This window comes from Mustela erminea, chromosome 2 (genome assembly GCF_009829155.1).
Source record: "Mustela erminea isolate mMusErm1 chromosome 2, mMusErm1.Pri, whole genome shotgun sequence".
Taxonomy (NCBI): Eukaryota; Metazoa; Chordata; class Mammalia; order Carnivora; family Mustelidae; genus Mustela; species Mustela erminea.
Window position 1 is genome coordinate 32,870,966 of NC_045615.1, and position 16,474 is coordinate 32,887,439.

Here is a 16,474-nt window from a genome sequence, read left to right on the forward strand (position 1 = left end):
TCTCATGATCCTTTGTATTTCTTCAGGATCAGTTGTAACTTCTCTTTCATTTCTGATTTTATTTATATGACCCCCCTCTTTTTTTCTTAGTTAATCTAGCTGAAATTTATAAGTTTTGTTGATAACCAGCTCTTGGTTTCTTTGATCTTTTCTTTTGTCCTTTTAGTCTTTATTTCATTTATTTCTGCTCTAGTCTTTATTTCCTTAATTCTACTAACTTTGGGCATCATTTGTTCCTCTTTTTATTACTCATTTAGGTGTAAAGTTAGATGGTTTATTTGAGAATTTTCTTGTTTCTTGAGGTAGATCTAAACTTCCCTCTTAGAACTACTTGTGCTACAACACAGATTTTGGTATGTTGAGTTTTTATTTTCATTCATCTCAAAGTATTTTTTAATTTTTCTATAAGCCCCATAATGCAGATCTCGTTCTTCTTAACATTTTTAAGACACTTGGTATAGACCCTTTAAGCTGTTTTCACTTTTTGAACTTTTTTGTTCTTTATGTGCTGTGTTTGGGTGAGTTCTATTGCCTTTGTCTTCCAGGCCACTGATCTTTTCTTCTGCATCAGGTGGTCTGCTGTTGAACCACTCTCGTGTATTTTTCAGTTCAGTTATTTTATTCTTCAGATCTGTATCTTCTGCTTGATATATATATATATCTATATAGATATATATATATATATCTTTCTTTGTTGGATTTCTTGTTCCTTTCATCATTCTTCTTCTGAGATTGGTAAGTATGTTTATGACCATTACTTTGAAGTTTTTTTAAGGAAATTACTTATCTCCATTTCATTAACTTTTTTTTTTCTGTGGTTTTATTTTCTTCTTTCATTTGGAACATATTCTTCTGTTTCCTCACTTTGCTTGGCTCTCTCTATTTCTGTGTATTAGACAAAATGGCTATCTCTCCCTGTCTTAAAGAAGTGGTCACAGAAAGATGGCAGGTATTTCAGTGCCTTGGGGTTAGAGCCCTCATGGAACTGTCTTTGATTGTTTCAGTTCCATGGAGACCAGAAATGTAAGCTTCCATGGCCACCAGAACCAGGTGTTCAAGTGACAGGCTCTGAAAGGACTACCTGCACCTGTTGCCTTTAATGGAGAATAAGGGAGTCTGCCCTTTGGGTTTTAGCAGGGCAGGGCTATGAGGAAGCACCAGGCTGGGGCATGCCCACCTGCTGGTTTTAGCAAGTCAGTGTTGAGGGTCAGTGCAGTCAGTGATGACAAGGTAGAGGGAGAGCGCAAAAATTACACCCACCAACACCTTTGTTTCTGGAGAGCGTTCCAATAGGCCTCTGACTCTCCAGAGATGCTTTAAGAATAGGCAGTAAATCTTCATATATTGTTAACCATTTTTCAAACTATTGCTTTCGTGTTGGGTCCCAGGGCAAATGAAACTGTGCAAACACTTTAAGTTAGAAATCTCAGTTTCCTATGGCCCTTTGGGTCTCCTGGATATAAGACTTTGGTTTTCAAACCAGACTTTGGGGTTTGTATCTCTGGTGCAAGTCCTAAGGGTTGGAGTCCCTGATACGGGGCTTGTGCTCTTTGCTTCTCAGGAATATGCTTTTTATTTGTGAGATCCCTTCCACTTGTGGGTGTCCACATTGGGGGCAGGGTTTTTGGCAAGACCATGTCTCTGCATCTCCTACCCATCTCAGTGTATCCCTTTTATCCCTGTTGTGGAGGAGCTGTTTCAGCTCGTCTTCACATTTGTTTTTTCAGAGAGAATTTTCTATATGTAACTGTAGATTTGGTGGGAGGAGGTAAGTTTAGAGTCTTCCTATGCTGCCATCTTGAACTGCCCACCCTAAGTTTTGTGTGTGTGTGTTTTTTTATAATTTCCCTATTTACATTATTCAGATCCATTTAACTTGAGTATTTTGTCATTTAGAGTAATAACTCATCAATCTGTTAGTGCAACCTTTCTTTATGTTACTTTTCTTAGTGCTATGAAATGTGCTATTTTGAATCACTGAAATGTTATAAACCACCAGATTGCTAATTGCTTTGGATGCTGTGAAAAATAATTACTCCACATTATTTTTGATATTTAATTGACAGTGTAATGCATTTAACTAAAGACCTGCAATAAACTATTTCTAATTACTGAGGGTGGTGGAGTGGAAAAGTAGGCTGTAAAAGTTTACAAGGGAAACAATGTTTTCTCCATTACACTAAAAAGTCATTGTTGATAATACTTTTTCAGAGATGAAAAACAAAAACAAAAACTTCCCCAATGGAAAATTCTGGAAAGCTAGGAAGAGTTGTAGAATACTTTTACTCAGGATATAGTAGGGAAATTTTTTAAATGAATAAAATGTACTGGTGATGGGGTGATGTACGTCATATATTACCCTTACCATGCTTGCACTAAAATTTCTCCTTCTTCAGTTGGCAGAACTTTATGAGGGAGATAATCATGCCACTGCCAGAATGAATAATCTTTATCACTGACTGGTGTTCAACTTATTTTGCATCTGTAGAGCTTTCATCTGAAAAGCTCTGCTTAATTTTATATGTCATTGGAATATGTAGATATATCAGAAAATGGAATTGTTTTTAGCTCCCAAGGTAAGAATTCATGTTATAACGTGATTCTTGAAAATAACACTTAGAACCTGATTCAAGGAATTCCAACAGTCTAGAAGTGTCACAGATTGATGTATAAAAGATGTTAGGCTCTTTGAATAGATATGTACTGTTTTCATTTCCTACTATGGTATTAAAAATCAGCATATTCTTTTCTTCCCCATAACTTCTGACTATATTAAAATGTCTCCATTGGTATGTCATTAAATTGCTTATTTAATTTCAATTATGTACATTTTCCAAAAACAGACAACCAAAATAAGTGACCTGTTTCAGGGAATGTAAATTATTTTCAGAATTTCAGAAATTGAAAAGGGATAAGAGGAAGGAGAAAATGCTGGGCTGGTGTGAAGCGATAGCCCGTAACCCTCACAGAATTCCAAACAACACGCGAACGCCTGAGATCTCAGGGGATTTGGCTGATGCCTCACAAACCTCCACATTGGTGAGTGAAAAGTTATTTTTCTTCAAAATGGCTTGTATGTAAATGGAATGCTAAGAAATGTGGAAAGGGATAACTTTTATGTAAACATTATTCTTTTTTACAGTAATATTTACATTTGCATTATATTGTTCATATAGATAATTTATATTAATAAAAATGTCTAATGTCATATACTATTAGAGCTTAATTCAGCTAAAACAACAGTTTCTTTTTCTTTGTATTTCTTTGAGTCTTGCCCCTCCATTATATTAGTAACCTTAAAGAGTTACTTAAAGTTCATATCTTATAATCTACATTTGTGTAATGAAATCAGTGGAGAAAAATGAGTAGAGTTATCCAGAATTAATGAAAAATCAGAATCAAGCCTTCTGTGTTTTCCTATATATATATTCTAAAAATCTCTGAAAAGAGTATCAAAATTATAATTTTATACAACTTTGTGAATTAAGTAATGACAAAAATAATTTGAAGACCGAATCAATAATACACTCTTCCATATTTTGTTTTCTGCTTAACTTAAATAGCCAGCTGCAGCTAGCCATTGTTTCCCAGTGATTAGGAAGAGAGAACTCATTAGCAAAAGGGGTTTTATGCATTTTGTTTAGATTTGGCTACAACATTCTTCATTTTGATTTAAAGAAGAAAAATTCCATTCAGTCTGTAAGTTTTAAATTGACATGTTAGATATATTTTAATTATTGTTTTGTCATTTTATATGAACACGAGTGTTTTCATTAGCCTGATTTATTAGTTGATGAACATATAATTAGATATAAGCAATGACTTTAGGTTTAATTTTTACTGTAGAATTATTTGCTAAGTTCCACTATTTTAAATAGAAATAATGATCTCAAGTAAACAGTATTGAGTGAATATCAAGAGAAACCACCTGAAGGAGTGGGCATTCAGTTGACAAGATAGAAGTGAGATCTTCCTTAAATTCTATCATCTTAGATTGTGAAGAGAGGGCTGATAGTATGTAGAAATGTGTGTAATGTCATGAAATAGTCAAAGTTCTGATGAATAAATTTTTTGGAATTATCATATGCATTGCTTTATCTCACTCTAACATGATCTTTTGTAAATTATTATTTTCAATAAAATTGCATGACATGAGTTGACACCATTTAAAAAATATGTTACACAATGTTTATACTTAAAGCTGGACTTTGTCAGGTATCATACAAAGGGTAAAAATTTTAAGATAAAAAGGATTACTTCCGTGCTTTTATTAGGATGACTTTAGTGCTTAATTTCTATTTCATAGAACTAGATCAAAACCATAAAAATTCTTGAGTAAACATTTGGCCTAGCTTTCTCCTATAATTGGGTAACCTAATATTAGCTTAATTTTCCAGATGTGAACTATGGCCCAGAGAAATTAATTGACTTTCCCCATGTCACTTAACTAGTAAAGGATAAAAAGATTGCTAGAAGCCAGGTTTCTCAAGGTAAAGTTTTATTTTACTACAACATGTTGCCTCACTTTCTTGATGACATTTTCTTCTCATCAGATACTTTTAGGTTAAGGAAAACTCATCAAGTTACCAATCTAATAAATCCAGTAATTGATATTTTAAAATCCAATGCCATACTATGTGGATAGCCTCTAGTCATTGAAACATAATTTCAACATCTCTTTCTCAAAATAGGAAAAATGAAATATGTCTTTCTTATATCATAGCCTAGTGTCTTAATCAGTTCTCCTTCACTGTCAAATGATGACTCAAAGATACATACTCTTTTCATATTTTAATGCTGCCTTCTTAAGGACATGGCTTCTTAGGTCCCTGAGGGAAAGGAAAAGACTGTGGGAGCCATTGTACATATTGAAGCGGCCTTGAATGTGTGCATATCCTTCTGTTGACAAAACTTAGTTGCATGGCCCCATCTGAACTGCAAGGGAGGCTGGTAATTGTTAGTAAGCCATATAACCAAGAAGAGCATATAGAATTAGAGAGCACCCAGTCCCTCTCTGCTGTAGACCTCCCTTCTGGTTGCCAAATATTTAGGTAATGTTTCCACTCCCTCATGAAAAAGGATTATTACAAGAGAAATAACAAAAGCATTTCCATCACTGGATTCAGTTCAAGTCCATGAGCACTGGTTATTTATGGTCCTCATCAAATGATGGTGATAGCAAATCACCTATGAATAGATTATCTGCATTTTGCAACCAGCTCTCAACATCCGTATATACCCAATATATAGGAGAGGAGTAGGACAAGGGAAACCACAATAATATTCATGCTTGGAAAAAGAATCAGATACACATGGAAATCAGAGGTGAAATCCTACTAAACAGGAAGGATCTTTGAATAGGCTCTGTCCCTGCTCCCTGGAGAGATCTTTGTTAGTGGTTCTCTCTGGCCTCTCAATATCTCTCTGGAAAGTTCATTTTCTTTTATTCTCCTTGTCAATATTTAAAGTGCCTAATGAGGGTTGTATACCCTTAAAATATTTTTTTCCTATTTTGCAAAAATTGTGGGATCAAGAGTTGTTTTAAGTCTTAAATATTTCAAGGTTTGTATTTTTAGGATCATGGTCTTTGAATACACAATTTTCAGATATCTTCATAGGATTCTGATTGATTTGCTTCCTCATAGTCCATGTGCTTAAGAAAGTTCTTTTTGGGAAGCCCTTGACTTTCTCTTCTCTCATGCCTCTTTCTTAAGATGATATTATCTTGAAAATTACTCTGGAGGACCACAGCCTTAACCCAATCTTTGTAAAGAGATATTTTGTTTAACTGAAAAGTTTTGCTCAGTGTCAGCTCTAAATCTCATAAATGCCTTGAGTCACTTTATACAAATGTACATTTTTACTGTATCTTTGTTACTCAACACTTGGTGTTAAAGTCATATCCCATCATTTGGGTTTGAGAAGAAGCCAGACATTTTGTCCAATAAACCCTTAAACTTCTATAGTCTTTCTGTTCCCACTCAGATCTGCTTTTATTCTAGTTCCTGAGCTTCTTTTAACACTTTGCTGAATGTGGCCAATAATTGATAATATACATTACTAAGTTTTGTTTTCCCATCTATTTTGAGTGTTTCCAGCCCAGCAGGCCTACTGCCTGCCTCTCAAGTTAATTCAAACTGTAGTTTTGCCAAGAGTTTTGCCAGGACATCAAATAGATGGCTTTCTACTTTTGAAATTGGTTTCTTTGCCACCCACTGCCCAACCACTCAGCAAACACCATATACTTTAGATTTTTGTGATGGTAGCACAGGCTTTGGCTACCATTTTCTATATTTAGGTTGTTAAAAAAGTTGGGGTACAAGAAGGTAAACAGGAAATAGTAATTCTAGCACAGAATGTAATATGAATATTTATTTAATCAGCTCTTGAAGGACTGAAAAAGTGTATGTGCTTAGTAACTGCAAGAAGTAACAATCATCCAGAGACAGAACACTGGGAGGAGGAAGGAGTTATTTGAACCTAAAAGGCTGAAAGAGGAGCCCCTCAGGTTGCACCTTAGACTTTGAGAAAGGAGGCTTCTCAGCTGATGTAGGAGACTTGATTTCAGGGAAGGGACACTGAGGATCTTGGACCTGGAATCTAAAGGAGAGGCTCTTCTCAATCCTTAAATATTCAAGTGGAAGGAAAAGAAGACGGTGCAATAAGAATAGTTAGATGGGGGCACCTGGGTGGCTCACTGGGTTAAACCTCTGCCTTCGGCTTACGTTATGATCCCAGGGTCCTGAGATCAAGACCCGCGTCATGCTCTCCACTCAGCTTCCCTTCCTCTCTCTCTACCTGCCTCTCTGCCCACTTGTGATCTCTGTCTGTCAAATAAATAATAAATAAAAATCTAACAAAAAAGCAAGAGTAGTTAGATGGTGCAATAAAATGGTGCAATAAGAAACTTGGATCCACTTTCCACTACTTACTTACAAAATCATTGCTGGGATGACACTAGTAGAAACAGGATAAGTAAGAAGAAACAAATCCTTTCTCTCTCCCTGTCGTCTAGTCTCCATTAGCACTAGTATTGGCAGAAGCTGGCCAAGAGGTAAATGTCAAAGGAGTAATCTGATTTGAAGGTCCCTATCTCCAGCGTCTTGAAGTAGATTATGCAAGACCTGATTTAGAGTTGAGTTCTATTATCTTAGTAATTAGTAATCAGTATAAAAAATTAAGAAGAGAAGCTTTAACAAATCAATGAAATTTAACAAATCAGAAATTTCAATGGCTTAGCATAATTGAGCTTTGCTTTTGCTCATGACTCACTCTGATAAAGGTCATTTGACTCTCCAACAATGAATGGCAGGATCCCTACTCCTTCCGTCTCTTGGGACTACTGTCTTAAACAAAGGACATCTGAGTGTATCAGATAACATATGGAAAAGAATGAGTGGTGACCATGGAGATATCTGGTTAAGCCTGGAAGTGATGCATATCACTTGATGCCCTTGGCTGGAAATCAATGACATATTCCAGTGTATCTGTCAAAAGGATGGGAAATATGGTCTTGTATGACTGAAATAAGGAAATTGAGAGCACTCAACAAGCTTCCACCACAAATGCATTCCTTTGAGAGGTAGCAGTTTTGTCCTATATTTCCATTTTGTATGCACATATTTTATTATTACTCCTCTGCTGTCATCCTGAGCATTTGAGGCTTTCTGGTACAGATCATATCCCATCTAAAGATGATGGTGGTGATGAGGAGGAGGAGGAGAAGGGAGATGGCTGATTAGAAAGTGCTGGGAGTTTTCTAAATATTTAACACATATTCTCATTTTTAATACCCACAAGAGTCCAGTGAAGTAGGTATAACCATTATCCCTATTTTGGAAAGGAAACTGGATAAGTTAGATACAGAAACTGAGGCATAGAGAAATTTAAAAACCTGCCCAAAGTGACCCAGGTAATGTTGATGAGGCTGGGATTCCAGCAATCCAAACAGTCTAAATCTGGAGGGCCACTCTGTCATGTCTCCTCAAGTTGGGGGAGAATAGTCACTATTTGAATTGTATGCATTTAGCTAAACACAAAGATTGTGAATGAGAGAATAATACAGGAGAGTGTGGCATAAAGACAAATAGGGCCTTCTCTTTATAATCTTATGGTTATATGTGACTGTTAGATTATTCTCTGCTCTGCACTTAGTGACCTATAAGTACGGCCATTTTTACAACCATTTTCACCACTATGCCATCAATAACTGACATAATTGAAAAGAACTGTGTTTTTTTAGATTTTATTTATTTATGAGAGAGAGAAAGTGCAGGAGCTAGGAGGAGGGACAAAGGGAGAAGAAGAGGGAGAAGCACACTTCCTGCAGGGCAGGAAACCTACAAGGGACTCCATCCCAAGATCCAGAGATCATGACCTGAACTGAAGGCAGATGCTTAACCAACTTTGCCACCCAGTTGCCCCAGAATAGGTTTTTTGTTGTTGTTATGTTGTTTTGTTTTTAAATCTATAAAGCAGTTGAGATTACCTGCTTTTTAAATTCAGAAAATATTAATTTAGTGTAAATGTTTTAAACTGAACTTGAGGTTTGAGAGATTATGCTTATTAAGAAACTACATTCACAGCTGCACCATAGGGGTGGGAGAGCTCTTCTATGACAGTTAGGGAAGAAATTTCTCTTTTAAATTTAATGTAACACAGTTTACATGTTAAAAATAAAAGCAAAGTGCCCTATACTGACTGTACCCTTAAGCAATATCCTGAATCAAATCAGAGTTTCAATATTAAATTTAAAATGAGAGTAATGGAGATCATAATAATCAGAAATAAAAAGGGGAAGAATTTTATGAGTTGAAAATATCAATGGAAGACAAAATAAGGAGATTAAAAGTGTCATTTTTTAGGTAGTCAGCAATGACTCCAGAGAAAATTACTTTTCTGTAATCAGTGATGAGTCTTTGAGGCTGTAAGTAGATTATCATTAAGTAGAGAAAAAGAACAAAGTGTCACTTGATGTATTTGATAAGGTGATTTGCCACTTCCAACCATGTATTTGTCAACTCATGGCACATTTTTCAACCTTGTATGTACATTTTCCAGGATGAGGTACTTGCAACTCTAGAATAGACTGAAGAGGGAAGACTAGATAAGAAAGCTTTCAAGGATTTATACATCTGTGTGTGATATATTTATAAAGCTGTGTAATTTTCAAAGCAGTCTTTATGTCCATTGTTTCATTATAGCTTACAACCATACTGAGATGAACACAATACAAATTTAATTATTCAAATATGTAATGATATGGAGATGTTCTTAAGAGTTTTGGGTAATTCACTTCAAATCATAAGGCCACAGATCTTCTAATTTCTCGGTTATTTATATACTACACCCATTATGAGAAATTGATACTATTGTATACATTATTCAAGAGAAAATATCCTAACTCAGAAAGGTTAAATAATTTGTCTCAGAAATAGTAAGTCTGATTTTAAATCTTAAGATTTTTCCAGTTTGCTATAAAGCTCTCTAAAAATAAGACCTATGCAACTAATGAATTTTTGAACACTATATCAAAAACTAATGAGTACTATATTTTGGCTAATTGAATTTAAATTTTAAAAATAAGTATAATTAATTAATTAAAAATACCCATTTAAAGAAGAAAATTTGCAGCTCCTGGACAAAGTAAATCCTTGCACAATTTCAGTAAGTATTTATTAATAAAACATGCAGTTAAAAAGATTCATGTTTCATTGTGTCATAATCTTTTATTTCCAAAATAGGACAGTTTTGTTGAAGGTTAAATTTCCATACTTATTAAGTTTATGAAAAATCAGAAATGAAAATGAAGCACTTTTATTTTTACTTTTAAAAACATGTAAATAGAGGGGCGCCTGGGTGGCTCAGTGGATTAGGCCGCTGCCTTCAGCTCGGGTCACCGTCTCCGTGTCCTGGGATCGAGCCCCGCATTGGGCTCTCTGCTCAGCAGGGAGCCTGATTCCCCCTCTGTCTCTGCCTGCCTCTCTGCCTACTTGTGATCTCTCTCTCTGTCAAATAAAATAAATAGAGTCTTTAAAAAAAAAAAAAACATGTAAATAAAATGTATGTTTTAATTGAAGAATCATATCATTATCACATTTTTTGTTATTCTTATTGCTCAGAGGCTGGATGGAACTAGAGCGTATCATGCTTAGCGAAATAAGTCAAGCAGAGAAAGACAACTATCATATGATCTCCCTGATATGAGGAAGTGGTGAAGACTTTTTCATTTAGAATTCCATTCTTTATCATTTGGTGAATACTGACATCCCCTGGATATCAAATAGAAAATAAATAAATGCATATAATTTGTATGATTCATAATAATTAATTATTGATAATAATAATTAATGATAATAATATTAATTATGATTTGTTAATAATAATTAATTGTTGATAATAATAATTGGTGATAATTAATTACAATGATCTCACAATTTAAATAAGCAATAATATCACAAAAGAGCAAAATTTGATGAAAATAAAGGTAATAAGTCAGGTAGAGCTTTTGCTATAGAGAGATGAATATAACATTTTTTTCCTTATTCTAAGCCAAAACATAAAAATGAGGTGGAGTGGATATTATTTGCTATGCCTAACCCCCACATCCAAGTCTAGTAGGTTGAAGTCCTTTGTGTTAAAATCAACAAAATGCCTTCTATTCATAACATTCAGCGGTGGAGTTGGTTAAAGTGATTAGAGTATATTGTACTGAATCTAATATACAATATTTAATCACCAAATTGGAGTGAAGAATTATATCCTTTTGATTATTGACTATAAAACCTGATTCAAGTTAACCATTGATGTCAGCACAGATACTAGCATATCAAACTGAGGAGGAAGGTAATCTGCTTCATAAATTAGTAATTATGGTGGTGATGTTTATTATGTTATGGAAATGCATATGAGGGCCGTATATGTGATCTAGATTATATACCCCCAATTTTTTTTTTCTAGATATCTCCAAGGATAGTTTCTTCATTCAGGACTTGGTGTGTCTATCCTAACAACGCTGATTAGCATTGCTGCTGATATTACACCCAGTTATGCCACACACATTCACTCTGCCAATTCTGTGTTGCTTTTTTTCTCAGACTCATCTTTATCTGAAAATATTTATATAAATATGAATGTGTGTTGGTTTATTTTCTGTTTCTCTTCACCTGCATGTAAGATGAAAAAGGGAAGATCTGTCTTATTTAACTCTATATCCCAGGTGTTTGAAACATAACAGGAACTTAATTAAATTTGTGGAATGGATAAACAGCTTGAGCACAGAGCATGAACTAAATGAAAGTGAGTTTTGTTTGTTTATAAAGCTCTATTAAGTGTAAAATCTCATATATTAAATCCCTTCTTTTTATTAGGAATGCCATATTCCTAGAGATATGGAAGAACCCATCTTAAAGATCAAACAATTCTGAGATAGTTTCTATGACCAAAATACATAAGTTCAAGCTTTGGAAACTAAAATCATGATTGTAAAAAGTACATTCTACTGAAATAAGATTCTGCCTTCAGTAAGAATTTTGGTATTGGAGGTATTTTGTTCAACGCAATAGGCAGTAAAATGTAAATTTGTCCTTAATTAAAATATCACACTTACAATTAATATTTGCCAGAATCATTGTTCTCAGTTTCTTCCCAACTGTGCCCATCATTCACTTTTAATTTTATCAGATAGAAGGAAATCATGCATCTGCCTATGGAAAATGGACTGGTATTGTCCCACAAACATTACCTCTCTTAGAAACCAAATAAAAGGGAAATAGAAAGAGGAGCTTGATTATATTAAATTTCCCATTAAACCCACAGACTTATTTTCAACAGGCTCACCTTACTTCTCTGAGCAAATGGGACAGTTGTTCATTGTGCAGTGGTCTTTATGCATTCTGAAAATAGATTATGTCAGGGAAGATAGAATTTGTAAAGTTTTTTTAACCTCATTTTCATTTCCCTTTTAATTCTTTCTTATTTGATCATTTATCAGTTATTGTTTTTAATTGCTATTACAAAGCCTTTACTAAAATACTGCCAAAGGCAATAGTGAATGAAATCTAAAATTTTATTAGAATAACTATAAAATGCAAATGAGGGAAATTAAATGAAAGACATTATGCCTTTCAAGAGCTTTGATTTTTGTAAGAAAGTAAAATCATTAAAAATATATCCCAGTGGTTGTTATGGAAACAGATTGTATTGAAGAATGCAAAGGGGGAGATTGGTGCTTCAAACATCACACTAGGAAGAAAAATTACATTCACTGTGCAGCTTAAAGTGATGTATTAACTTTAATTGTATAGTTACTGAACAGTGTCAAAACATGATTATTCACAATAGTAATAATTGATCTAAAAATGCTCCTTATATGAAGAGATCTTTTCCTCTAAGGAGTAAATCATGCGATCATGTTCACAGCTGCTTGTTATCAAAATCTGTCACGTCTGTCTGTTTAATTTAGATATAAATTAAATTGTGAGCTCCTCAGAAAGAAGTTGAATCTTCAATAGTCATTGAATTCTTTGATCAGTATAGTATTTAGAACACATTGATTTTCAAATATTTTATTTCATTTTGATGACTAGTGAGTAGAGTTGTGTATACCCAAATAGGAAAGGCCTCTTGTGTATATGTGGAATTGCGGCAAACTGCTTTTCTCCACTCACAAATGACGCAGATGGAAAAGATTTCTTCTCTGACCTTGCTCTTGTGGGAGTGTTGTGCTTTCTAGACAGGGGTAGGGAGGATAAATTGACTTTATATTTGTCAAGTCAGCTGGTTTTTGCCTCAGAATAAAAATTACACCTGGAAATAAATGGAACAAGTCAGAGTAGGACTGAGGAATCCAGACTATTTCTGTGAAGCAGTCTTATGCAGTCCTATTCAAAAGACAAGTAAGGTAGAGGTCTTAGGTAAATTTTTATCTCAAAACACAATAATTAATAATATAGTAGTTTTTAATGCCTTTTCTATGCTCAAGAGTTTAGATGTATCTAAAACTTCATGGTAACTCTGAAGGTAGGTTTTGCTGTTCTTATTACACAGAGAAATTAAGGTTGAGAAAGATAGGAAGAGTGACAGAGCAGGATTCTGAGGTTCTACATGTTTCCAGTCTTTTGTGCTACTTTGTAGAGAATATTTTATTCATATAAATATTTGGCAGGAAGTTACCTGACATAACATGACAATTCTTATCCTAGAACAACTTCTCTCTTTTTTAGGAAGATTTATTTATTTGTTAGGAGAGAGAGAGTGTGTGTAAGCTGGGGGAGGGACAGAGGGAGATGGAGAGAATTCCAAGCAGACTCCATGCTGAATGTTGCGCCCAAGGACACAGGGTTTGATCTCAGGACCCTGAGATCATGACCTGAGATCATGACCTGAGATGAAATCAAGAGTTGGGTGCTCAACTGCCTGAGCTACCCAGCGCCCCAAGTAATTTCTCCTCTAATCCACCATTAATCCACTGCACTACCTAATGAATGAATTCATTGGTATCAAGGTTGTGGATTGTTGAGCTATAGTTTGGGGCTCCAAAGCTGTCTGTTATTGTGGAACAAAACAAAGGTAAATGATTCACAGAGGAAATTAGTGGTTCAGAACTGTTCACTTGGTTTAGAAGTTCTCTTCAATTATTCATTTAACTAGTCTCTATTGAGAGTCAGCTATGTACCAAGCAGTATACTATGCAATAAATATTACTGGAGGGAAAAAAGACAGGGTGCTTAACCTCAAGAACCTATAGAAGAAAACAATTAAATGAATAGGTCAAGAGTAGAATAGGACATACACAACAGGTATTAGAGGAGCCCTTAGATGGGTACCTAACCCATCTGTGGAGGTTAGAGTGTTCCCCAAAAAAACCCCTAAGAGTCAGTGATATAAAGGGGATTATGGGAAGGAGAGAGGAGAAAGGGGCATTCTAGGACTCTATGTAAACATTTATCGTGGAAAAATTAAACTTCTGTGTTCTGTTTACTTTTAAAGACATATCATCTATTTGGTGTAATAAGTAAGTAAAATCATCTTCAGGAACTGAGAGATATCCACTTTAACTAATACTAAAGATTGTACTTTCCATAGGTTGTGGAATTAAACTACATATTTTTGTATAATTTATTCAACCTTAATATGCAACAGTAGTCTTATATCGTAGGCTGTGGGAGCACTTCTAGTAATTTAGTGGCCATTTGAAGGTAGGTTCCAATGAGCCTTCCCAGTGAACAGTGCAGAGGAGCTGTGTGTCAAAACATATTCTTTTGGGGAGGAAACATGTACATGTAAATGTATATGGATTTGCTCACTTGGAAAAACAAAGAGTGGAAAAATAAGACTGTAACAGTTAATGTTTGTTGGACACATGGTATGTACCAGGCACTGTTCTGAGCCCCTGACATGTTAACAACTCATTTAATCCTCACTGTAGGACTGCATGAAAGGAACGAAATCCCCATTTTGCAGAGGACAGAGATAATTTACCAAGCTTACCCTGCTACTAAGTCTTATTTGAGCACCCATGCTCAAATACACTTTTCTTTTCTTTCTAAGGTTTCATTTATTTATTTGAGAAAGAAACAAGAAGAACACAAGTGAGGGGAGAGGCAGAGGGCATGGGAGGGGGATAAGCAGACTCCACCCTGACCCAGGAGCCTGAAGCAGGGCTTTATCCCAGGACCCTGAGATCATGACTTGAGCCAAACTCAAACACTTAATCGACTAAGCCACCCAGGTGCCCCTCTAATATACTTTTCTATGCTGCAAAGAATATGCCCAGGGAAAGATAAAAACTCTTACTTTATTAGAAATAAGTTTAATTGAGATTTACATTTAAATATGAATTTGTTGCACATTTCATTGAATATATTATATACTATATATTATAAAGAAAAGTAGATGATTTGAGAGAGAAAATTTTAATCTAATAAGAAAACATCATTTTCTCTCTTTTAAATTAGAAGGTAGAATATAATTAAAATGTTTTTATAGAGAAGCAGACTTATTTTTAATCTTTGCCCTTCATTTCCTTGTGTGTAACAAAATCAATGTATTATAGTAATATAAAGATTAGCAAACACATTGCATAAAGGCTAGGTAAAAGAATATGTTTTCTATATATATTTTTTAAATTTTTACTAACATATAATGTATTTTTAGCCCCAGGGAATAAAATACATTTTAATTTAAAGTTAATAAATCTAAGCTGTAGTATTGACAAATAAATTATAAAACGTTATATTTTTTAAAAAATATGTTTTCTTAAACATTTTTAACTATTAAGCATTTCTCTGTAATACAAAGTATTAATCAAGCCAGTGATGATGGACCTAATCCTAAACATTTCAGAAAATACAATGAATAATGTGGTTCTATTCTGGGCTCTAATAATACAAAGTGCACATAACTGCACTAATTTTTAAGTTTATTCTACATTGAAGAGGTAATAACAACATCAGCAATGTTATGCACACTGAATAGTGATGGTTTGTCTCATTTCCATAGGTGAAATTACTCAACCCATGAAAACAGGACAACTAATTTTTGTTTGCATTCTCATCACTGTATGTGCAATAAAATTTGGTTGGTGTGATGATGTATCTGTGAAAGTTGACAAGTTGGTAACTGCAGTGTGAAAGCCATTTCATTTTTTTTAAAAGATTTTATTTATTTATTTGACAGAGAGAGATCACAAGTAGGCAGAGAGGCAGGCAGAGAGAGAGAGGAGGAAGCAGGCTCCCTGCTGAGCAGAGAGCCCGATGCGGGACTCGATCCCAGGACCCTGAGATCATGACCTGAGCCGAAGGCAGCGGCTTAACCCACTGAGCCACCCAGGCACCCAAAAGCCATTTCATTTTTTATCTTTAAAGAATTACTGGATCGTTAAATTAAATTTCATTCCTGTAGGCTGCATTGAACACATAGAAACCAGGTGTCTTAGTTCCCATATCTGCATTTGAGTTGCTGGTTTCCAAATGTGGAGTCACAAAGCTGTACTTATGAATTATTCTACTTAATAATTACAGTTGACAATTACTAAGGTGATATAGAAATAATTTAACAATCCATCAACTGAAAGGTTTCTTTTAACCTAAGGGATTTGCCACATATGTTGAACAGACATTTTCCTGGATAATATTGTGCTAAATAGTTAAAACAAATTAACCCAACACAAGAGAATGTATTAAATGACCTTACCCCTTTCCCAAGAAATGTAGTTGATAATTATTAATATCCAAGAAGATAATCAATCAATTACTATTATATTTTTAAATATATATACAGAGTTGTGCAACCATCAGTGTAATCTAACTTTAGAACACTTTCAGCATCCCCAAAGAAATTTTTATCCATCAGTAGTTACTCACCAGCCCTCCCTCTCACCTCCCAGGCTTGGGCAGCTACTAATCTACTTTTGTCTCTATAGATTTGTCTATTCTGGATATCTTGTACAAATGAAATTATATACTATATGGCC

At 34.6% G+C, this 16,474-nt stretch overlaps 1 protein-coding gene across 3 annotated transcripts in view; it reads left to right on the forward strand.

Moving 5' to 3' along the window:
- The first annotated feature begins 1,045 nt into the window (after positions 1 to 1,045).
- Positions 1,046 to 16,474, forward strand: part of MARCHF1 (membrane associated ring-CH-type finger 1) — a 323,855-nt gene continuing 308,426 nt past the window's right edge. Inside the window, exons 1-3 of one of the 3 annotated variants that reach the window (XM_032332614.1) lie at positions 1,046 to 1,230; positions 1,728 to 1,768; positions 2,891 to 3,039. In XM_032332614.1, coding sequence (XP_032188505.1) covers positions 1,223 to 1,230; positions 1,728 to 1,768; positions 2,891 to 3,039 — 198 coding nt within the window. In that variant the 5' untranslated portion in view covers positions 1,046 to 1,222. Of the gene's footprint in view, positions 1,231 to 1,727; positions 1,769 to 2,556; positions 2,577 to 2,890; positions 3,040 to 16,474 lie in introns of those variants that run through there. The other 2 variants (XM_032332613.1, XM_032332615.1) reach the window with 2 other exon arrangements.